The sequence below is a fragment of the Lathyrus oleraceus genome, chromosome 5, assembly GCF_024323335.1.
Source record: "Lathyrus oleraceus cultivar Zhongwan6 chromosome 5, CAAS_Psat_ZW6_1.0, whole genome shotgun sequence".
Lineage (NCBI taxonomy): Eukaryota > Viridiplantae > Streptophyta > Magnoliopsida > Fabales > Fabaceae > Lathyrus > Lathyrus oleraceus.
This window is the reverse complement of record NC_066583.1, coordinates 36,937,742-36,961,621: the sequence shown is the minus strand read 5'-3', so window position 1 is coordinate 36,961,621 and position 23,880 is coordinate 36,937,742. Positions and strand designations below refer to the sequence as shown.

General features: G+C 36.5%; 1 protein-coding gene and 1 non-coding gene across 2 annotated transcripts; both read right to left on the bottom strand.

Moving 5' to 3' along the window:
- Window positions 1-8,001: 8,001 nt before the first annotated feature.
- On the bottom strand, window positions 8,002-8,134 carry LOC127089950 (small nucleolar RNA Z247). Its single transcript, XR_007791496.1, has one exon. It is a non-coding gene; the product is annotated as a small nucleolar RNA Z247 (small nucleolar RNA).
- A 2,951-nt stretch (window positions 8,135-11,085) lies between these two features.
- On the bottom strand, window positions 11,086-23,645 carry LOC127084395 (V-type proton ATPase subunit a2). The gene is made up of 18 exons (XM_051024832.1): window positions 23,532-23,645; window positions 23,402-23,446; window positions 23,205-23,327; window positions 23,007-23,114; window positions 22,823-22,933; window positions 22,445-22,618; window positions 22,228-22,365; window positions 21,993-22,100; window positions 13,373-13,480; window positions 13,115-13,263; window positions 12,815-12,968; window positions 12,561-12,721; window positions 12,277-12,483; window positions 11,987-12,170; window positions 11,810-11,893; window positions 11,514-11,707; window positions 11,374-11,433; window positions 11,086-11,293 (listed from the first exon to the last, which is right to left on the bottom strand). Exons 1-18 carry the CDS (start codon window positions 23,643-23,645, stop codon window positions 11,086-11,088), a joined length of 2,430 nt encoding a protein of 809 aa, XP_050880789.1.
- Between the last annotated feature and the right edge of the window lie 235 nt (window positions 23,646-23,880).

Below are 23,880 nucleotides of genomic sequence, written 5' to 3'. Positions count from 1 at the left end.
ATTAAATACACATAACCATATCTACTGAAATCATCAGTGAATGTGATGAAGTACTGAAAACCTCCTCTGGCTGGTATGTTCAGTGGTCCACATACATCAGTATGTATGAGGGCCAAAAGATCATTAGCTCTTTCACCTTTTCCTGTGAATGGAGATTTTGTCATTTTTCCAATTAAACAAGATCTGCATGTCTCATATGATTCATAATCAAAAGAGTCCAACAATCCATCTTTATGGAGTTTGGAAATGCGTTTCTCATTTATGTGGCCTAATCGACAATGCCAAAGGTAAGTTGGATTTAACTCATTAGGTTTCATCCTTTTAGTATTAATGTTATAAATTGGCACTTCAAGATCAAGGACATATAATCCATTGTTCATTTGAGCAGTAGCATAGAATATATCATTCAAATAAATTGAACAACAATTGTTCTTTATTATGAATGAAAAACCGAACTTGTCCAAACAAGAAACGGAAATAATATTCCTGCTAATTGCTGGTACATAATAACAGTTCTCTAACTGAATTATTAAACCACTAGGTAAAGTCAATTCATAAGTTCCTACGGCTAAGGCAGCAACCTTTGCTCCATTGCCAACTCGTAGGTCGACTTCACCTTTTGCCAAATCTCTACTCCTTTTCAGTCCATGCACATTTGTACAAATGTGAGAACCGCATCCAGTATCTAATACCCATGATGCAGAAGTAGATAAATTAATTTCAATAACAAAAATACTTGAAGTTGGAGTCTCTACTCCTTTCTTCCTATCTTCCAGGTACTTTGGGCAGTTCCTCTTCCAGTGTGCGGTCTTACCGCAATGGAAGCAGGTGCCTCCCTTTTCTATGCTTCCACTAGGCTTCAAGGCAGCACTAGTGGGTTTGGGTTTGGCAACTTCCTTGCCTTTCCCTTTATCATGTTTGAGGACAGTCCTCATGTCTCTGTACCAATCTAGAAAATTTGTCCCAGACAATTTTTCTTTCTCAGGATTTGATCGCAATATGTTGTTAGAGGTGTTTGTTGTCATGGTAATCTACACAAGGATTAATGAAAATATAAGTATCATTGACATATTTAATTAGGCCTTTAATTAAACATGCTCCCACTATTTTACTCAAAACAAATGACCCTCATCATCTGATTCGGAAAATCCCGTTGGAAGATTTTCTAGTGGGTCGAGATCCATATTTCACTTCGTTCTAAGTCCGCGTAGGCGGATTACACAAAACTAGGTTATTTAGGTAGGAACTCCTTCCAATTGTATCTCTTACAACTCTCGAAAATTTCAATTGGGTGAATAACTCCTTATTCTAATCCATCATATGGATTATTCCCAACTCTTGCTTCTAAACATATATAATCTTATTATAATTTGTTTAGTTAAGTTTGACCCATTGTTTTAACAGTTGGATATTACAATTATCCCATCGCACCTTACTAATATATAGATCATGCACCTCGCGTAGGCGAAACCTACAATTTCCATTACTAGTCTTGATGAGTGTTAAAACTTGGAAAGCTTAAAACTTAATATTTAGTTTTGAGGGAATTGCAATTTTACTGATCTCACCGGCTTGTTTATCATATAAACCGTCTCTCACATGCATCAACATACATACATACATACATAATGAAACAGTTATGGCCCCTAGCGCAATTGTTCTCCCAAGCCAATGAGAGAACCTAAGCTAACCTACGACGATCTAAGCTTCTCCAAGCAAGATCTTCAAGGCTGTCCTCCTTTGGCACTGACTTCTTTGCTTTCTTCATATCATTACATTACATGAAAGAAACTCGTTTTACATACGAGGGAGTGAGATGAGAAAAGAAGTTACATTTGGGAGATTAAGAGAGAGGCACAACACGCAGGTCGTATTTTAAAATCCAAAACAAAACAAAGGAAAACTAAGGCCATAACCGATCACCACAAGACAATAATAAACACTTTATTATTATTATTAATTCCTTTAATTAATAAAATCAAATTAAATTTCGACGACCGATCACACTACGCAGAGTTAGCCGGGGGTCCGCTGCCCGGACAGCGGGAACGGGTGTTCCGCTGCCCGGTCAGCGGACGGTGGTTCCGCTGACCGTTCAGCGGACAGGGGTCAAGGGGGCAGCGCCCCTTGCGGGGTCTAAGGGCCAGCGCCCCTGCTCGAAAATTTTAATGAACAATTCATTTAAAATTTACGTCATTTTTCGTATCAACACTTGATACTTCAAAGCACTTTTTCTAGCCGAACGGGTGAATTTTTCCTTGCGTTAACCGGTTAACCATATACGTTAACCGGTTAACACTGTTTGAAAACATTTAGAAAACTCTTTTCTGCCTTGCGTTAACCGGTTAACCAAATGCGTTAACCGGTTAACACTGTTTGAAAATCTCAAAATTTTATTTCGCATTCCGTTAACCGGTTAACCATATGCGTTAACCGGTTAACGCTGTTCCAAAAATTAAAAAAATTTATTTCGTATTACGTTAACCGGTTAACACTGTTCAGAAAAGTGTTTAGGACGCACAACTCTTGTGCAATCAAACCCCAATCACATAACTCTCTAACAACACAATCCTTGTGTTGTCACTAACCCTGATGCACCAATTTCAGACCGTCAAACACATCTCGATTGTTAATTCAGTATGATTGATCAACATGTCATTGCTTCACCATACTAATGTCGGATCAAGAAGCAAATGACCATTGATCGCTCAAAGGAAAACAATCATCGAGGGTTTGAATGAACGAAACAAGAACACTATATCATATATAATGTATTTTGCATCAGGATTACATATATCACATATATGTAACTTGATCGATCTCAATTTAACCTTTGATTCATTCTGTCTTTAATCATATTATTACAGAACAAAACAGATATCAGATTCATGGTTTCGTAAGTGGCTCTGATACCACTGAAGGAGAATTGCCATCCAAGGCGCAGCGGAATTTAAAAATTTCTCCATTTAGTGATCCTTACGAATGGGCATGATCAGTGATAGAATCGTTACCTCTTGTGGCGATTCAAACCTTTGGTGCAGATCTCTGATAATGATCAAAACCTTTGATACAGATCCACGGGGCGATCACAAACGTTGAACGATGACAACGTCTCTACTCAGTCCACACGAACGGATTCCTTCAATCGCAGTGCTAGCTGTTGTGAATGAAGGCTTTGAGTGAGAGAAAGAGGGAAACAAAATTCCAAGTCTCTACTTGAATTTCTGTCTGAGTGGAATTAGAGTGACAATGCTTCTACCCAAGGGGTTCTATTTATAGAACCACTTGTGTGGGCTTCAAGCCAAAAAGCCCACTTAAGTGCATTTTGGCCCATATCTCATAATATGCCAAAATCACTTAAGTATTTGGTACCTTACCATATTTCGTCTCCCACTTAAGTGCACCGTACCTTACGGTGTTCCTTAACTATTCTATCTCTCATCAATCCGTCCTTTGTGTGTGACCCTATAGGTTTTCGCGACGTTGGCAATTATATTAAATCACGCATTTAACATAATAAACAGTGAGCGGTATCTAGCAACACATCACTGCTACCCAAGTCACGAAAATGTCATGTGATCTGACAAAACCTCCTGTGATAATAATTATGTGTATAATTACCCCTTTGCCCTTATGTCTATATTGAACACAAGGTATAGACCATGTCACCCTTGTCCAGTTCAATATTGGGCCCATAGACATTTATCCTGTTACGCAGGATTGGCAAATTCCATCTAGGACACTCATGTCCCTCAGCATGCTTCGTGGAGTACCCATCAACTGTCTTTATGGTCATCCAGTTACGGATAACGTTGGATCAGTAATAAAGCACTCAACTCTACATCTAGGATCCATAGTGGTTTCAGGTCGAAGAGTGGTATACACTATTATCACCATGAGAATAACTTATGACACTTTGCATAACTTTCTATATAGTATTCTCATAGCGGGTCAATCCGGTATAAATATTACTCCTAATATTCATACCTATGTTTAAGACTTGATAACTCTTTATCCATGATCCATGAGATGTGATCATCAGTCTACAAACATAATAGTCTTAATGCTTTAATGTTATCCCACTTCACATTAAAGCTCGACTACGGATACTTTAAGAATAGTGTCCTTATGTTTAATGTGTTCTCATGATTAAGTCACACTTAATACATTAAACGGACTATCTATTCTAGGGACTTTATTAATCAACCATAATAAAGAAAATGCCTTTTATTATTAATAAATAATTCGATACAAGTACCAAAAGTATTGGCCTCTAGGGCTTACACCAACATAAACTTGTGTAGATTCTATTGATCAGTAACATACACATATATACAAATCAGAAGGGAGAACATGATCCTACAATTAAGCTAATATTGATGCCTATACACTGAATATGGAAACATAACATTCTAGTCTATAATTAGAACATAAATGCTATTGACTATACCTTAAAAAATAGGGACATGACATAAATGCTATTGACTATACATTAAACAATAGGGACACAATGTTGATATTAAGGAATCATGTTTCTAATTCCCCCTTCAAACTGGTGGTGAATGGATAACACAGAGTTTATCTCTGAGCTGGCTGAAACGTGCATGACTTAATGGCTTGCTGAGGTAGTCTGCAATTTGATCAGTTGTAGGAACATAGGCCATAACAACTTCATTTTGTAGTACTTGATCTATGATATAGTGAATATCATTTTCAATGTGTTCGGAGCGAGCGTGGAGGATAGGATTTGAAGCTAGTGCCTTGACACTCAAGTTATCACACCACAATATGGGTTTCCTTGAAGTGGGAGTTTAAGTTCAGCAAGTAATGACCGAACCCATGCTATTTCAGCAGCTAGGCCAGCTAGGGATCTGTATTCTGACTCAGTGCTTGATCTTGATACCACATTTTGCTTCCTTGATGACTAAGAAACAAGTGTTTCACCAAGGAACGCACATTGACCAACCATGGATTTCCTGTCATCAACACTAGTGGCCAATCAGTGGATGACTTGATGTGTAAGCAATGATTTATGGTGCCTTGGAGATACCTAAAGATTCTTTTTATGCCTTTCCAGTGTTCAAGTGTTGGTGAGCTCATGTATTGGTTGAGTTTGTTAACAGAGAAGCTAGATCAGGTCTTGTGTGAGTTAAGTATTGTAAGGCACCTATGGCTTGTCTAAACACAGTTGGGTCAGCTAGTTTTTCTCCCTTAACTGTGAACTGCCTACCTATTATCATAGGTGTGGGACATGGTGAGGCTTTGTCCATCTTGAATTTACTCAGTAAGTCACTGATGTACTTAGATTGTTTGAGATACATTCCACTAGTATCTCTTTTCACTTCTATGCCCAGAAAGTAGTGTAGTTGACCCCAAGTCTTTGAGAGAGAATATATCATTAAACTGAGTGATGAAAGCTTGAAGGAACTTGGTGTTGCTTCATGTAATTATTATGTCATCCACATAGATAATCAGAAAAGTAATGTGATCTTTACCTTTTAGGAGGAAAAGAGAGGAATCACTCTTTGTGTTTTGAAAACCCCACTTCAGTAATACGGCCTTGAGACTATCAAACCAAGCTCTTGGTGCTTGCTTCAGTCCATAGATTACTTTAGATAACCTACATATGTGATTAGGCCTGGTTGGATCAACAAATCCTTCAGGTTGATGCATGAACATTGTTTCCTTGAGATATCCATTTAGGAAAGCATTGTTAATGTCTAGTTTCTTGACTTCCCGGTTGAAATGGAATGCAGTTGAAAGAATGATTCTGACAGTGCTAGCTTTGACTACAAGGCTAAAGGTTTCTTCATAATCAATGCCAGCTGTTTGTTGAAATCCTTTGGTAACTAGCCTAGCTTTTCTCCTTTCTATGGTACCACCTGAATTGTATTTGGCCTTGAAGACCCATTTCGAGTCAACTATGTTTTCTTCATCTTGATAAGGGACTAGTGTCCAAGTTTTGTTAGACATGAGTGCTTGAAACTCCTTTTGCATTGCTTCCTTCCATAAGGGCCTTGTGAGAGCATCCTTGGCATTTGTAGGTTCCACTGTATCTTTGTAGGTCTCATCTAGAACAATGTAAGGAAGCTTTGGCTTGTGAATGCCTGACTGGATTCTGGTTTGTATGATGCCTACATTGCTTGCTTCACTTGTACTTTGTTGGGTTATGTTAGGTTGTATCTCTAGATGAGTTGCATCATCTAGTACAATATCTTCAGATTATTCTATGACATTGTTGTCAACTTCTGTGGCATTGTTGTCATCTTGTGATTATTGCTCAATTTCTGAGTTAATTGAGTTCACTTCATCTGAGATATCTCCTTCAGGGATTGCATCAGTGATAGGATTACCTGTAGGGCACAAGGGAAAAGTGAATGATGGATTGTTAGTTGTTTTTAGAGGACCTTTTGTGTTGAGAAACCCATAATGGAATGGGAAGTGATCTTCATTGAAAATAACATGTCTTGATATGAAGATCCTGCCGTGGGAATTGATACATTTATACCCTTTGTGAGAGTTACTATAGCCTAAGAACACACATCTGGTTGTATGAAATTGCAACTTGTGTTGATTGTAGGGTTTAAGGCATGGATAACAAGCACAACCAAAGGGTTTTAAGAGCTTATAGTCAGGTTCCTTATGAAGCATGAGTGAGTAGGGGGTCTCATTTTAGGTAACTTGAGATGGAAGTCTGTTTATAAGGTATACTGCAGTGTCGAAATGCTTCCCACCAATATTGGAATGACATTTGAGCTTGTACAAGCAAAGTTAAACCAAACTCAGCTATGTGTTTATGTTTCCTCTCAGCTCTTCCATTTTGCTGAGAGGTATAAGAACAAGACATTTTAAAACCTATGCCAACTTCTATTGCAAGTCTCCAGCACAGGTTTGTATTCACCACCACCATCACACTGAATTACTTTGATTCTCTTATTGTATTAATTTTCAGCCAAGGCTTTAAATTGAATGAAAGCTTGCACAATTTCAGACTTTTATTTTAAAGGATAAATCCAAGTGAACCTACTAAAATCATCAACAAAATGCACATAATATTTGAAACCAGAAGATGAAATTATTGATGCAGGGCCTCATACATCAGTGTGAACCAACTCAAGTGGTTCCTTAGCATGAGATGAAGAAGACTTAAAGGGTAAGAGGTGCATTTTTCCATATTGGCAGACCTCATAAAAACTAAAGTGATCACTAGGTGATACTTTGACATTACAATTTTTCAAGACTTTGTTAATGCGTTGTTGTTTGGGTCACCAAGTATCCTATGCCAGTTCTCTCTGACATATATATAAGCACTTGGGCTCCTTTCAATTCCTAAGAGCTAGTATAATCCATCTTTAAGTATTCCTTTTAGTACCGCCTTCCCTGTTAACTTGTCCTTCACAAAACAACAATTCTTATCAAACTCAACAAGAATGTTATTGTCAGCAACCAATTTAGATACACTTAATATATTTTTGATAATGTTAGGCACATATAGTATATCATGTAGATTAAGTGACTTGAGTTTGGAAGATTATGTGGCTATAATTTCTAGTTGCTCACCACTTCCAATAATCAGAGAGTTCTTACCATGACATTCATTTATTTCTTGGAATTTTTCAGTTTGATGTGTCACATGATTGCTTGCTCCACTATCAAAGTACCCGTCATATTCTTGATTGGTTCCTTGTGATGCTAGGAATGCAGATTTCACTTCCTCTTCTGCTGAATGATTTGATCCTGAGTAGGTTTTGTCAAGCCTATAGAAGCATTGCACTGCTGTGTGACCAGTCTTTGAGCATACTTGACAGGCAGGTTTAGAGAACCTGCCTCTACCTCTGCCTCATCTCCAACCTCTTGAGTTGGAGCCTCTCTAGTTTCCATTTGAGCCATGGAAGTCAAGTCTATTGTTTCTCCAGTTTCCTTTGTAATCAGTCTTGTTTGCAACATTTGCTGAGGCATTGAGACTTAAGTTGTTAAAGGAATTGAGCTACTCAATTCTACTCTCAAAACTCAGCAATTGAGATTGTAAATCAATCCAATTGAGATTGATTTGATCAGAGAGTTTTACCACTACAGGATTGTGCTCAGAATCCAATCCATTTAGGGTTTGAATGATTAAATATGAGTTGAGAATTTGATTTCCTTCCAGCTTGAGTTTATCAACAAGATTTTTCATCTTGGACAGATAATCATGCACTTTCATTTCACCTTTCTTGGTACTGTGGAATTTTGACTTCAGGTAGGTGATTCTAGACCTTGTATGTGAAGGAGAATTACCATCCAAGGCGCAACGGAATTTAAAAATTTCTCCATTTAGTGATCCTTACGAATGGGCATGATCAGTGATAGAATCGTTACCTCTTGTGATGATTGAAACCTTTGGTGCAGATCTCTTGTAACGATCAAAACCTTTGATACAGATCCATGGAGTGATCACGAACGTTGAATGATGACAACGTCTCTACTCAGTCCACACGAACGGATTCCTTCAATCTCAGTGCTAGATGGTATGAATGAAGGTTTTGAGTGAGAGAGAGAGAGAGAGGGAAACAAAATTCCAAGTCTTCACTTGAGTTCACTTGAGTGACAATGCTTCTACCCAAGGGTTCTATTTATAGAACCACATGTGTGGGCTTCAAGCTAAAAAGCCCACTTAAGTGTATTTTGGCCCATATCTCATAATATACCAAAATCACTTAAGTATTTGGTACCTTACCATATTTCGTATTCTACTTAAGTACACCGTACCTTACGATGTTCCTTAGTTACTCTATCTCTCATCAATCCGTCCTTTGTGTGTGACCCTATAGGTTTTCGCGGTGTTGACAATTGTACTAAATCACGTATTTAACATAATAAACAGTGAGCGGTATCTAGCAACACATCACTGCTACCCAAGACACGAAAATATCATGTGATCTGACAAGTCCTTCTGTGATAATAATTATGTGTATAATTACCCCTTTGCCCTTATGTCTATATTGAACACAAGGTATAGACCGTGTCATCCTTGTCCAGTTCAATATTGGGCCCATAGACATTTATCATGTTACGCAGGATGGGCAAATTCCATCTAGGTCACTCATGTCCCTCAACATGCTTCGTGGAGTATCCATCAACTATCTTTATGGTTATCCAGTTACGGACAATGTTGGATCAACAATAAAGCACTCGACTCTACATCTAGGGTCCATAGTGGTTTCAGGTCGAAGAGTGGTATACACCATTATCACCATGAGAATAACTTATGACACTTTGCATAACTTTCTATATAGTATTCTCATAGCGGGTCAATCCGGTATAAATATTACTCTTAATATTCATACCTATGTTTAAGACTTGATAACTCTTTATCCATGATCCATGAGATGTGATCATCAGTCTACAAACATAATAGTCTTAATGCTTTAATGTTATCCCACTTCACAATAAAGCTCGACTACAGATACTTTAAGAATATTGTCCTTATGTTTAATGTGATCTCATGATTAAGTCATACTTGATACATTAAACGGACTAGCTATTCTAGAGACTTTATTAATCAAACATAATAAAGAAAAAGCCTTTTATTATTAATAAATAATTCGATACAAGTACCAAAAGTATTGACCTCTAGGGCTTACACCAATAGTATGTGCTTCAGCTAGACTTTGGGCCTCCTCCCAAAGTTGCTTTGAATTTTCACAGTGCAAAAACTATGTTGCAATGTCTGCAGTCATGAAGTTCTTTAACCAACCTAGAAGTTGTTGGTCATAAGCTTGCCAATCTTCAAGGGAAGGATTTAGCTTCTTGTTTGAATATGAATTTGTGATATATTGCTCAGGACACTCCTTTGTCCCTAGCATGTATCCTTCAAGTCTGCAGCCTTTGATGATGGGCAAAGACTAAGGACTGCCACAAGGGAAAATTGTCTCTATCCAACTTGACAGAGATAGTTGATGGAAGATCATTTTTGTTGTTTGTATTTGCAGCGGATGTCATGGTTTTAATTGGATCACGAGTCTTTTGGCAACAATGCTCTGATACCAAGTGAAGAATTATAATATATACAAACTTGTGTAAATTCTATTGATCAGTAACATACAAATATATATAGATGAGAATGGAGAGCATGATCCTACAATTAAGCTAGTATTGATGGCTATACAAAGAATATGGAAACATAATATTCTAGCCTATAATTAGAACATAAATGCTATTGACTATACCTTAAACAATAGGGACACAACATAAATGCTATTGACTATACATTAAACAATAGGGACGCGATGCTGATATTAAGGAATCAATTTTCTAATTGGGGCAAACCTCACTCTACAAGGCAGTTTTATAGGGTTGAGTTAGATCTAACTACATTTCTTAACAATTCTTATGACTATTGAGGCTTGAGATATCTTCTTGATTGGATGCCATCATCGTATCTTTTTGGACAGTTGATACAAAAGACTTCCCCGAACGTCGTTTGATTTAAGGTGTTGTCATCATTGAGATGGCTTGACATTTGTCATCATAAAGAACATCTTGACCGTCATTCTTTCTTGATAGATAAAGACTTCGCTAAATTCCATTTGACATAAAGTGTTGTCATAATTCAAACCAACAAGATCATATAATGGTCGCAGACAATTATACCTGCAAGCACATAGATTAACAGGGCAGTCAATTACTTAGAGGCGATTTTGGGAGACATTTTTTCTCCATTATGGTCTTTTATGCGTGTTCATCCAGGTGGAGTTGTAAGAGGTTGGAAGATAGACCGCAGGTTTTCAGGCTCTTGACGACCGTTATTTGTTGCTGCGACTGCAGTTGAGTTGCGCGGGATGCAAGGCTAGGTAGTTGGTTGTTTGTGCGTTGCAACATCATATATGCATGCATTATGTTGTAATGGCAAAAAAACAACATTAAATACAATACTCTATTGTTATTTATGAGATATTATTTGAATAGAAAGTTGATGTACAAAATATACATGTTATACATTGCTACAACTGTGCTACCTGTAGGAACAGTTATCATTATATACATTATAAGTTCTTGGAAGTAATGAGATATTTTCATCTTTAAACATCACCTAGTATTTAGCAACTACAATCCATCCTCATCACCAAGTGTTGCAAATGCAAATGGGAAGAACTTGTAACCATCTCCCTCATAAAATTTGTTCTGGAACTCTACCCAATGAAGTCTTAAAGCATGCAAGAAAGCACTTAGGCTTTCCATTATTAACAAGACGCCAACCGTCGCGCTTATAAAAACGACAATACCAACAATGAGAACAATAGTATTGTTATACCTGCATCAATACACAAATATATCCATTAAACTGCACAGGACCTCTAAAAACGTGAGACGACCCTGATTACCGGTACTTACCCTAGTGCCAGAAGTAAGACTTTGTCGTAGAAAACACTTGACAACTCTGAATGAGCTAGACTAAACAAGGCCAAAAACCAAAAGAAAGTTAAAATGATAGTGTTACGAAGCATTCATATCAGAAACTTTCAAATACTTACCTGAGGGCCCATAAACGAAGATATGAAGCAGTATTGGACACAGCTCCAAGCACAAATTCTATTGTATGTATAAGTTGGTGCACAAAAATCTCACTGAAATCAAAATCATCCTTGTCATGGTGAGCACCGTCTGGCTGTGATTCAAGAGGATCATCGCCGGTAAAGAGCAGAGAGTAAGATTCACCTTTATGCCTCTGAAGAAGCACGGTAATAAAAATTATAAATCGGTATCAATAACAACCAATAAAAACCAGAAAAAAAATATACAACAGTTTATAGTAATATATATAATATACTTCTTTATGTTGTTTCTTTAGGAGAAAAGGCTTTGGCAATAACATCCATGGTACAGCTACAAGCGCCAAAAGTAGTAACATAATCTGATAACAGATAAATAATACACAGTTTATATGTAACATATATTTATTTACTATAGAAAATTGTGTATTCAAATTAAATATGAAATTTCCTACTTGAAGAAACTTCTGGCCAGCAAAGAGTTGGTTTTCACCCAAATCATCTGTTGGACTTAGGAACATGTATATCATCACATGGTAGAGGTCAGCTTCTGATCCAGTGCACCATTTTACAATTATGAGGAGTGAAAGGTATCCAAATAGGCTATTCAAGAATAGCACCTGCGGAACAAATTGGTGCCTGAACCAACGAAGACAAATCAAATAAGACGATCACGAATCAAAGCGATAAGAGCTGAATGAAGAATAGTATACCACATTAAACTAAAGTTAATTTGTGATATTACCATATATTTATGTTGTTTTCAAAGTATTTTGCGTTATAGTAACTCAATATGATTCCGAGATTCATCTGAGATACTCCTAGAAGAATCGACATCTTCATTTTCAGAGAGTTAAGAAATGGAAGTTCGCTACGACTACCATGCCATTTAGGATCGACGCCAAATGGATAAGTGTTACGCACTTTTATCAAACCTATCGTAGTAGCATCCCTGAAAAAGTAATAATAAGCATGACTATAATCATCATAAGAGAACATTGATATGTTAAACAATTTGGTTACAACCACCTGCATGAAGGATCACGACATGCATAGGCCGTTGGTCCGAATAGTTCGAAAGGAATGGAGAAGAACTCATTGTATATAAATCCGGTGTAAATTGAGAAGAGAGACATCATCAAAATAATATATCTTCCACCAAAAACCATTTCTAATATGTCTCCAAGTTTCTACATATTAACAACATCAAATAAATCTCACATTGATACAACAAACAAGATAATGTTTGAGTGAATATAAAACATAGTGATTGAATGAAGTACCTGAGAAGAAAACCTTTTCTCGTTTATTATGAAATACAAAGTTGCGAGTAATAAGCATATGCCATGACCCCAATCGCCAAACATTACAGCGAAAAGGAACGGAAACGTAATAATCGTGTATACACCGGGATTTGCTTCTTGATATTTGGCAATTCTGCCGAATATTGGCGATTGTCAACAACTTATTTACATTAAAATACTAAATTATATTGTCGGGGATTGAACTCTGGACCAATATCGTACATATATATATACATCTAACTCAACTGTGTGGAGTATCATATGATCTGTGTAACTTACCCATATGCATCTACAATTTCTTGAAAAGAAGAAGTAAAACTATTTGTGCAAAAATAGGTAGGAGGTAACTCCTTTGTCTGTAAAACTTGGAATATTGCCCCAACTTGAGAGCTACAGTCTGTAGTTGCCTGCAACAATACTTTTTGAATCTGCATGTTGAATTTAAATAAGTTGGATAAGTTAGCTAAGAAAAGTTACAATCCATATAGATTTATGAATATCTTATCATAAATTAAACTTGTTGGTTTGAAAACAAACCTGACTTGTTGCAGAAAGAGGACACCATCCTTCTGCAAGGAGACATTTCTTTGTCACATTAATGCTTAGCATATTTAGAATGTGATAAATGGATTTTTCCTTCTTCAACTATTGATGAAAATTTATGAAAGAAAATGTTAGTTTTAAAATGATTTTTTCACATATGCTTAGAAGTAAAATTGAAAAAGAGAAACATATATTATATAGACTATTCACGGTGGGAGGGAGTGGGGAGATTAGACAATAGGTGCTTAGATTTTGTCTCTCAACAGTTTATGGAACCTTTGTTTGATCTTTCTTAGTTGGATGGGGTGGACTTTCCTTTTCTTTCTCCGGAGGACAATCAGATTCTCAGTCCTCCAATTTTACCTAGAGATTGATCTTGGATCTATGAGTGTGATGAGAATAAGAGTCCTGATCCTGATGGTATTAATTTCTTTTTTTTTAAGAAATTCTGGTCTCTCTGTAAGGGGATCTCTTGTCCATGTTTGGCCAATTTCACTGCATGGCTTCTCTCCCTCGGAGTTTCTCCTGTTATTTTGTCACTCTTATCCTTGAGGTTGAGTCACCTACTAGTTTGAGAGACTTCCATCCTATCTCTTTGGTCGGATAACTCTACAAGCTGGCGGAGAAAGTGTTAGCCGCTAGATTAACCAAAGTTATAGACAAGCTCATATCTCCTAATCAATTGACATTTTTTAAAGAGGGTCTTTTGGTTAATGGTGTAGTAGTTGTGAATGAGTTGGTTGACCTTACTAAGAAAATAAAAAAGGACTACCTCATTTTAACGGTGGATTTTGAAAATGCATATGAATTTTTATGGTAGACTTTTTTGGACTATTTGCTTCTTAAGTTTGATTTTTCTAATAAGTGACATGCATGGAACAGTACACGTATGTTTTATGGGAATTTAGGTATCCTAATTAATGGTCTCTGATTGAGGAGATAAGTATCCTGAGGAGTTTCAAGAAAGGAGATGCATTAACTCCCCTCCTTTTTCTTTTGGTCGTGGAAGGGTTTAGTGGTCTTCTCAAACGGGTCATGGGTTTGGACCTTTTGTCGATAAGTTCTTAAGACTTAGTTGTCTCTCACCTTTAATGTGTTGAAGACACTTTAGTCATAACTGAAGCATCAATTGAGAATCTTTGGATAATTATAGCCATCTTAAGAGCTTTAAGTTTGCTTCTGGTTTTCGGGTCAATTTTGTTAAAAATAGTCATATTGGTATTAATGTGGACCATTCCTTTATGGATTTAGCTAGTGACTTTCTGAATTGTTATCACAAATCTTTCCTATTCAAGTACTTTGACCTTATGATGGGCGTGAACTCCCATCTTGAGACTACTCGACAACCTCCTATTACTCTTCTTTCTAGGTGTTTACTCTCTTGTAAACATATGTGTGTTAGCACGAGCCATATGGTGACTCTTTTCAATTTAGTTTTGAATGCAATTTCTATCTTTTCATGTATTTTCTCAAAATATCTGTTAAGGTGTGGAAGAGAATTGTTAAGCTTAAAAGGAGGTTATAATGGGGTGGGGTTATCATTAATGATGAGATCCATTGGGTTAGATAGGAGGATGTTTGTAAAACCAAAAAGAATGGTGGTCTTGGAGTTCACAACCTCCTCTTAATTAACCTAGCTCTTTTAGGTGAATGAGAATGATGTTTGATTTGTGAGGTCATTGAGAGGGGTATCTAGACTGCTAGATATGGGATTCATTATGTCTCTTTGTTTCTAGAGGTATGGTATCTATGCTTCGATCAACTTCTTCATGGTGGAGAGGGGTATCTCTCTTAGATTCTAAATATAGTGACACTTCTGATTGGTATGTTGAAGGCTTGATGAAGAAGGTGAGATCTGGTATGCTTACTTCTTTCTGGGATGATTCATGGATGAGGGTCATTCCTCTTAGAGTTACTTTATATAGACTTTATCCCATCTCTAATTAAAAAGAAGAAAAGGTTGGTGAATTTGGTAGTTTGGAAGATGAGGCTATAAGCTAGAATTTTCAGTGGAGGATGCCTCTTTTTTATTATAAGCTGGATTTGCTTGACGGTTCTTCTAACTATTAAAGGAATTATCCTTTCTTTGATTTATGATCGTTGGTGTTGGCTTTATGCGAAGGGTGATGTCTACTCAATTGCATATGCATGTTGTACTCCTTTGTAGGCTAATCATGTTATCAATGCCTCCTCTAGTAGTTTGGAAGATATTCTATCTTCTATTTGGTGTAGTTGAGCCCCCTTAAAAGTGGTTGTCTTTTTTTGGTAACTTCTCTAATATAAGATCTCGTCTAGAAAAAACATGCTTAAAAGAAAAGTTATTCTTTACTTTGTGGGTCTTTTATGTGGATTGTATATAGAGTCTATTGAGTCTGTCTCTTAGTTTTTTTCCACTTGTAGTGTGTAGGTAAACTTGTGGTATAATATTTTTCGGTGGCTATGAGGATAGTTTACTTATCGGGAATTATTATCTCTCTTTTTGAGGTTTTTTAATCTTATAGGTGTTTGACTAGGATTAGAGGCGGACTTACCATGATTTGGATCTCGATAGTGTCTAATATATTGAAATTCCTGAATAAATTCATCTTTATAGGTTCATCGATAAACGAGGAGGACATGGAAGATAATAGTATCTCTCTTGACTGAAAATGATATCTTGGTAGTTCGCCGACTTATTTATGTTCTTTTTCTAAGAGGCTTGCGGACCATATTTTATGTCTAAGTCAATAGTGAGAGTAACAAGTGTGAGTGGTGTGGGGATGTCTCACATTGGTTAGAAATGTGAAGACTTGAGCATTTATAAGTGGGAGAATACATACACCTATCACCTTAAGGTTTTGGGTGAGCATGTGGCATGTCTCTCAAAAAGGTATATTGCTCATAAAAAAGAAAGTCCCCAAAGTAAAAATGCTCCCTCGTGTTAACCCCCCAAATTGATCCCAACAGTGGTATCATGAGCCTTTGGTTCGAGTGAAAGGATCGACTCATTTGTATCAAAAGTATCCTCATATGGTTGTGGATAGAATGTGAATGGTGTTACAAATGTATGCGGATGAAAGAGCTTCCACTTGAGGGGGAGAATTGGGGATAGACTCACACTTGAGGGGGGGTGTTGAGAATAACAAGTATGAGTAGTGTGGGGAAGTTCCACATTAGTTAGAAATATGGAGACTTGCGCATTTATAAGTGGGAGAATTCACACACCTATCACCTTAAGGTTTTGGGTGAGTATATGGTGTGTCTTTCACAAAGGTGTGTTGCTCATAAAACATAAAGCGCCCAAAGTAAAAATACTCTCTCGTGTTGATCCCCCGAATTGACCCCAACAAATAGAGGTTTGAGAGTGTAATTTGATTTTACCAAATATGTGTTCTTAATTTTCTCTCGGAAGATGTTACTTTGTTGGTGGTGCTTCCTTTTCCTAGGACCTAGCTTAAGTCTATTGCTGGTCTATGTGGTTCTTGAAGCTTTTGATTTATTTATCCATCTTATTTTTGCATCTTTCTTTTTCTTGATTTGTTTTTAAAGAGATTTTTGTGTACTTCTTGTGTCCTCTTATTAACTCCTTATGTATTTTTAAACTTGTTGTTAAATTGATGCTCAGAAAACAGAGTATGATAGGTTTCTTAATTACTAAGAAAACTACAAAGTAAAAAAGAAGAGATAAGAGAAGAGAAAGAACAATCAAAGTGGTTAAAAATCGGACATTTGATTCAATTACACATTAGGAAATAATGTTTACAATTGAATCATAATTACACCACTTTCTCTCTCTGACTAGGATTATCATGGACTGATGGAGAAGTGAGAACTAGTATGCTATTTATAAGAACATTAAACCCTAGCTTTCAACTAACATACTAAACAATTGACCCAATTCAACATGCTAACTTAAACAACAAGCTAACATATAAATCTGCATGCAAGAACAAAGTTCGACTATGACATGCATATCTTCGACTGCTGTCGAACCATGAAGTTAACCTTGTCGAGGCTAGAGTTTGATCTAAATACCATAAATCTCCACCTTGGAACAAACTCTACACTAACAAGGGAACAAACTAGCTTTCATCATGCAGCTTTATCAACTGCATACGGTAGAAGAAATTGCTACTCGGAAATGTCTTGGTGATCATATCAACAACATTGTCATCAATCGAAACGTTCAACACTTGGACTTCTCCACACTTGATTATCTCTTTGACGAAATGCAGCCTCACATCAATGTGCTTGGTTCGCTCATGATAGACTGAAATCTTCGACATGTGTATTGCACTATAACTATCACATTTAACAGTGATAACTCAACCTTGAAGTTTAAGCTCCTTAGCAAAACCTTCAAGCCATAATGCTTCTTTCACAACTTCAGTGAGGACAACATACCCCGCTTCAGTGGTTGATAAGGCAACAACCTTCTGGAGTGCTGCTTTCTAACTGATTACTATGACAAGCATAATGAACACATATCCAAAAATAGATTTTCTAGAATCCATACAACCTGGATAATTAGAGTAAAAAAATCCTTCAATTTCGACTTTTCTATCATCACCACAGGCTCCACCATAAATCAGGACTTAGCTCAGAGACTCGTTTATGTACCTTAGAATCCACTTTAATGCTTTCCAGTGTGCCTTCCCAGGATTGGCCATATACCTTCTTACAAGGCTTACTTCGTACGCTATGTATGGCCTTGTATAGACCTAAGCATACATCAAAGAACCTACAATACTAGCATATGTAATGCTATTCATATAGGCTCTTTCGACTTCAGCCCTAGAACTTTGAGTTGTAATCAGCTTGAATTGAGGATTAGTCGGTGTTAAAACAAGCTTTGAATTCGACATACCAAACTTGTCGAGGATCTTCAGTGGTTATGTCTCTTGAGATAAGCATAATATTGACGACTTTATATCTCTCTGAATGTCAATCCCAAGAATCCTGAAGGCAACTTCTAGATCCTTCATGTCGAACTCCTTATCGAGTTCAACATTCATCTTCATAACCTCTTCGACACTGTTGCTTGCTATGAGGATGTCATCCACATAAAGCAACAAAATAACAAGTGATTTTCCAGGTCAAAGTTTGAAGTAAACATAGTGTTTGAACCAACTTCTAGTGATACCTATGTGTGTCATGAACTTGTCAAATCTCTTATTCCATTGTCGAAGAGATTATTTCAATCCATATAACAACCTATTCAACTTGCACACATAATCTTCCTTTCCCTTTTCTGCATACCCTTCAGGTTGCCTCATCAGGATTGTTTCATCTAGATCACCATACAAGAAGGCGGTTTTCACATCCATCTGTTCAAGTTCTAGGTCAAACTTTGTCACCATGGCTAACAACATCCTAATGGATCTATGCTTTACAATTGATGAGAATGCATCATTGAAGTCGATTCCTTCTTTTATAGTGAACCCCCTGGCAACCAACCTTGACTTAAATTGCTTAGACATCACTCCTCTGATTCCTTCCTTCACCTTGAAAATCCACTTACAACAGACTAACCTAGCTCCACCAAGTTTCTCGATCATATCCCAAGTGTTATTATAAAGATATTTCATCTCATCATCCATGGATTTCATCCATTCAGTATTGTCTCGACTCCTCATAACTTCTTTATAGTCTCTAGGTTCTTCATCCAAAACCCCACTTGCAGAGATTAAGGAATAAGCTATGAGATATGCATAATCAAGTCTTTGATGTGGCTTGATGACTCTTCTCGATCTGTCTCTTTCCAGCAGATAGTCATTATCAACATCCTCATCTTCATCAGCAACTTGTACTTCTTCTTCGACTTTATATGGGTTATGAAATTCAACATCACTATGCTCCATCTCAAAAGGATCATAGTGAAAACTACATCTCGACTTATGATACACCTCTTGTGGCCTAGCTCTAGGCACCATAACCTATAAGCTTTGACTCCTTCAGGGTATCCAAGGAACATACATCCCAGAGCTCTATGTTCGACCTTATCTTGCCTAATGTGAGCATATGCTATAGAGCCAAATACTCTAAGTTTGTCGAGGTGTGGTGAATGACCTGACCAAACTTCTTCAGGTGTCTTCATCCCCAAGGCAGTCAAAGGACACCTATTTATCAGGTATGTTGCAGTCTTAATAGCCTCAACCCATAACACTTTCTTCAATCTATCACTAACCAACATGCATCTAACCCTTTTCAAAAGGGTTCGATTAAACCTTACAGCCAAACCATTTTGTTAGGGAGTACCCACAGTAGTTATGTGCCTTGAAATACCAGAAGCAACACAATAACTGTCAAAAACCTCATTGTAAAATTCAAGACCATTGTCGGTCCTCAACCTCTTGACCTTCCTACCAATTTGGTTTTCAACCAGAGTCTTCCAACTTTTAAATTTTTCAAAAGTTTCATCCTTAGTCTTCTAGATGAATACCCATAACTTTCTGGAATAATCATCAACTATGGATAGAAAATACTTTGCACCTGAGTGTGAAGGATTCCTTGCAGTCCTCCAAAGATCATCATGGATGTAATCAATGGATCCATGTGTCCTTTGTTTACCTTTATTAAACTTCACCCTACAGGATTTACCAAATACACAAGGTTCACAAAACTATAGTTTTTTGACCTTGTCACCACATAGTAGATTTTGTTTCGATAATTTGACTAAGCCTCTTTCATTGACATCGACAAGTCGCTTGTGCCACAACTCAATCTTCGACATAGGTTTTGTGGATGCCCCATCTACTGAACCACTTACAACCTCAACCTCAAGGATATACAAGCATTGTTTTTTCACGCCTCTCAAGACTTCCTTCGACCCCTTCATTACCCTTAGGATACTTTGCTCTCCTTTGAAAACATATCCTTTCTTGTCAAATTCACCAAGAAAAATCAAATTCCTATTAAGATAAAGTACATACCTGGTACCAGTCAATAACCCTATCGAGTCATCATGGAACTTGAATCTGACATATCCAATTTCTGCAATCTTGCAGGCTTTGTTGTTTCCCAGCAACACGTATCCACCATCTTGGTCACATAATTCCTCAAACACGTCTTTGTTTGGAGTTATGTGCCAAGTACAACCTGAATCCATAATCCACTCCTTGCTAAAGTCAATGCTTAAAACCACCTGGACATCAGATGAATCATATTCATCTTGCACAATGGATGCATTACCATTATCCTTTCCACCATGATTATTCAGTCGATCAGCGAACAACTTTCTTGTATGACCCTCCTTCTTTCAACGATAACACCTAATTTCTGGAGTATTACCCCCATAAGAATTTTGTAGAACCTTACCCTTTTTCTTCTCAAACCTACCATCTTTCTTCAAGAATTTTCCTTTTACGGATAATCCTTAGCCAATAGAAGATTGATTTTGCTCCTTTCTTTAGTTCAGGTCCTTAGAATACAAGGCTTACTGAACTTCTTCAAAGGTAAGGGTCTCTCCTCCATACAAGAGAGTTTCTTTGATGTGAGCATGAGATCTTGGTAAAGCACACAACATCAGCAATGCTTGATCTTCATTATCAATCTTGACCTCAATATTTTCAAGATCAAGAATCAACTTGTTGAACATATCCAACTGCTCAGCCAAGACTTTGTCTTCACTCATCTTGAATAAATACAAGGCTTGCTTCAGGTAGAGACCATTGACCAACAATTTGGTCATGTACAAGCCCTCGAGTTACCCTACACACCCATTGTCGTCTTCTCCGTCGAGACTTGCCGGAGAACCTGATCACCAAGGCTCAATATGATGACATTGTGGGCTTTCTCAATCATCGCCATCTTCTCCTTATCCATTAGGGCAACATCCATCTTCTTCGATCTTTTCAACACTTCTAACAAATTCTATTGAACCAGTAGGACTTGCATCTTCAAGCACCACAAACCGAAATCATTCACACCAGTGAGTTTCTCGTTCTCATACTTTGTTGACGACATCTTCTCCTCCATGCTCACCGCAACAATTTGTTGTGAAACCGATGCCCAGAAAATAGAGTATGATCGGTTTCTTGATTAAAAAGAAAGTCACAAAGTAAAAGAGAAGAGAGAAGAGAAGAGAAAGAACAGTCAAAATGGTTGAAAACTGGATTCTTGATTCAATTACACATTAGGGAATATTGTTTACAATTGAATCTCAACCACACCACCTTCTCCCTCTGATTAGGATTATCAAGAATTGATGGAGAAGTGAGAACTAGTATGCTATTTATAAGAAAACTAAACCTTAACTTTCAATTACATACTAAACAATTGGCCAAACAGACTAACCTAATTCAAAATGTAAACTTAAACAACAAGGTAACATATACAGTATGCAAGAATAGACTTCGACTACGACATATACATCTTCGACTGCTGTCGAACCATGAAGATAACATTGTCGCGAATAAAGTTCGATCCAAATACCACAAAACTATATATATATATATATATATATATATATATATATATATATATATATATATATATATATATATATATATATATATATATATATATATATATATATATAATATATATATATATATATATAATTATTTCTCATTAAAAAAACCTCATTTCTTATGAAAACTAGTTAAAAAATACAAATTGAAATTGTCAAACTAACCAAAAGGTTCCATTGCTCAAATTCATATCCAACTGTCTGCAACAAATTGCTCCGATGAAGTAAACCCATATCTATAGTTGTCTTTAATTCTGCAAGTCTTCCTGACACCTACCAAGTTCATAATGCAGTTGTTATAAGCATTTTAGAAAGAAATACTCATGATCATGATGCAACAATCTAAACCATTTAGTTAATATAAATTGAAAAAATAAACCTACAATAATATTGTGTTTACCTCCGTCAGTGTTTGAAATTGTTTACCCAAATCATCTGCAAAAGGATAACGATTTGCTCCAAAAGCATCACAAATTTTGGTAATTTTATTTTTTATCCTCTCTCCAGAATAAAATATAACAAACACATTTTTATAAACCTATAAAAAAAGGTTAGAATGAATTTCAAATGAGGTTAAATAGTTAAAGATTTTAATTTTAGACTTTAGAATAAATAACCTTCTCTCTTGATAAAGGATCCACAACGTAATCTTCAACCATAGCTTGTTTCAGAAACACATTTCCCCTAGTAGCGCGAAACAAAATTCTTTCGAACGGAATCGATTTTTCCCTATTAACAAGACCGCATATAAACCCGAGTTTAATCTGGTTTACCAGGTATGCTGTTCTCTCCTACAAAACGAAAATTTTCTTAACTTCGCCAACAAGTAACATAGAGTAAAACTTACAAATATAAACTATCACGACCGTTTTAAGTTTTTGATGATCATTTATATGATTATCACGATTTAACCATGATAAATTTTATATATGTGCGTTAGTTCGCCTTAATGCCCTTAAAGACGATCCTGAAAACTAAACAACTAGATATTATACTTGTTCGATTAATAATGGACTGTCAATAGACCCTTCGACAATCGGTTGAACTCCAAATTCTCTTTGGCGAACTACAGCACTATTTTGCGCCGAAGGAAAGAACTCTCCAACCTGAAATGGTTAAACAAATAAGGCATTACAAATTTAAATATATGACAGCAATGGTGAACATTAAAAACTTTACCTTCTCTAGAACAAGCTTATACTCTAAAAGCTCATTATAAGCATGTTGCAACTTCTCATTATTCGCATTAATCTCGAGTAGATCAACTTCAAGTTCCGCCAGTTTACTCTATAGACATAGAGAAAAGTTTCGTCGCATGATTATGGATTCTTTATTACCTTATGAAAGAATAATAGAAATTTCAAAGGACTTAACAACCTCTAATTTTTCAAGATCAACACCAGCATTTCGTGTTAATCGTGTCGTGGGGGATATATCAGCCTTTGTCATTTGTTCTTTGAATAACCGCATTGCTCGCGTCATTTCTCCGCATCTTTTAACCTAATGGTTAAAATGTTTAAGTTTTTCCTATCCAATATAGGAAAATCAATTCTGTAAAATGCAGCATAAGTTACCTGAGAAGCATAAGTTCGTTGGAACGGGCTTTTATCGCCATTAAGCTGAAGAATTGATGATTTAAACAAGAATTATCAATAAAAGAACAGAATATAATCGAAAATGTGATGGTAGACGTAAAGATCATACATCGTTGAATTGAAAAAGACCGAGATCGCCGAGGTAAGAGATGGTTTGATGAGCTGCTTCAATTGGAATGATCAATTGAGCAAGTTGCATAGGCTCAGAACGTAGCATATCCATTGTGGAAGAAGAATGATATTCATGAATGAGTGAAGAATTCATGGCGAGAATATATGCTATGCATCAAATTAATTATTGATGTTACTTCCATCTGCGATGTAAAATGCTTCTTTTACGGAAAAATGCTCATGCACACATTTTTTTCTCTTCATAATAATAACAATAATAACTTGTGTTTTATCATTTCATTACTAATAATAACAATGGTAACTCAACATTATAATTCATGTACTAA

Bases quoted from the DNA above. Each gene is read 5' to 3' on its own strand.
- LOC127084395 (XM_051024832.1), bottom strand. From the start codon at position 23,645: ATGGATATGCTACGTTCTGAGCCTATGCAACTTGCTCAATTGATCATT. The intron at 12,969-13,114 runs GTAAGTTACACA...AATATTCGGCAG, and splicing joins GAAATTGTAGATGCATATGG to AATTGCCAAATATCAAGAAG. The intron at 11,294-11,373 runs GTAAGTACCGGT...GTATTGATGCAG, and splicing joins GTCTTACTTCTGGCACTAGG to GTATAACAATACTATTGTTC.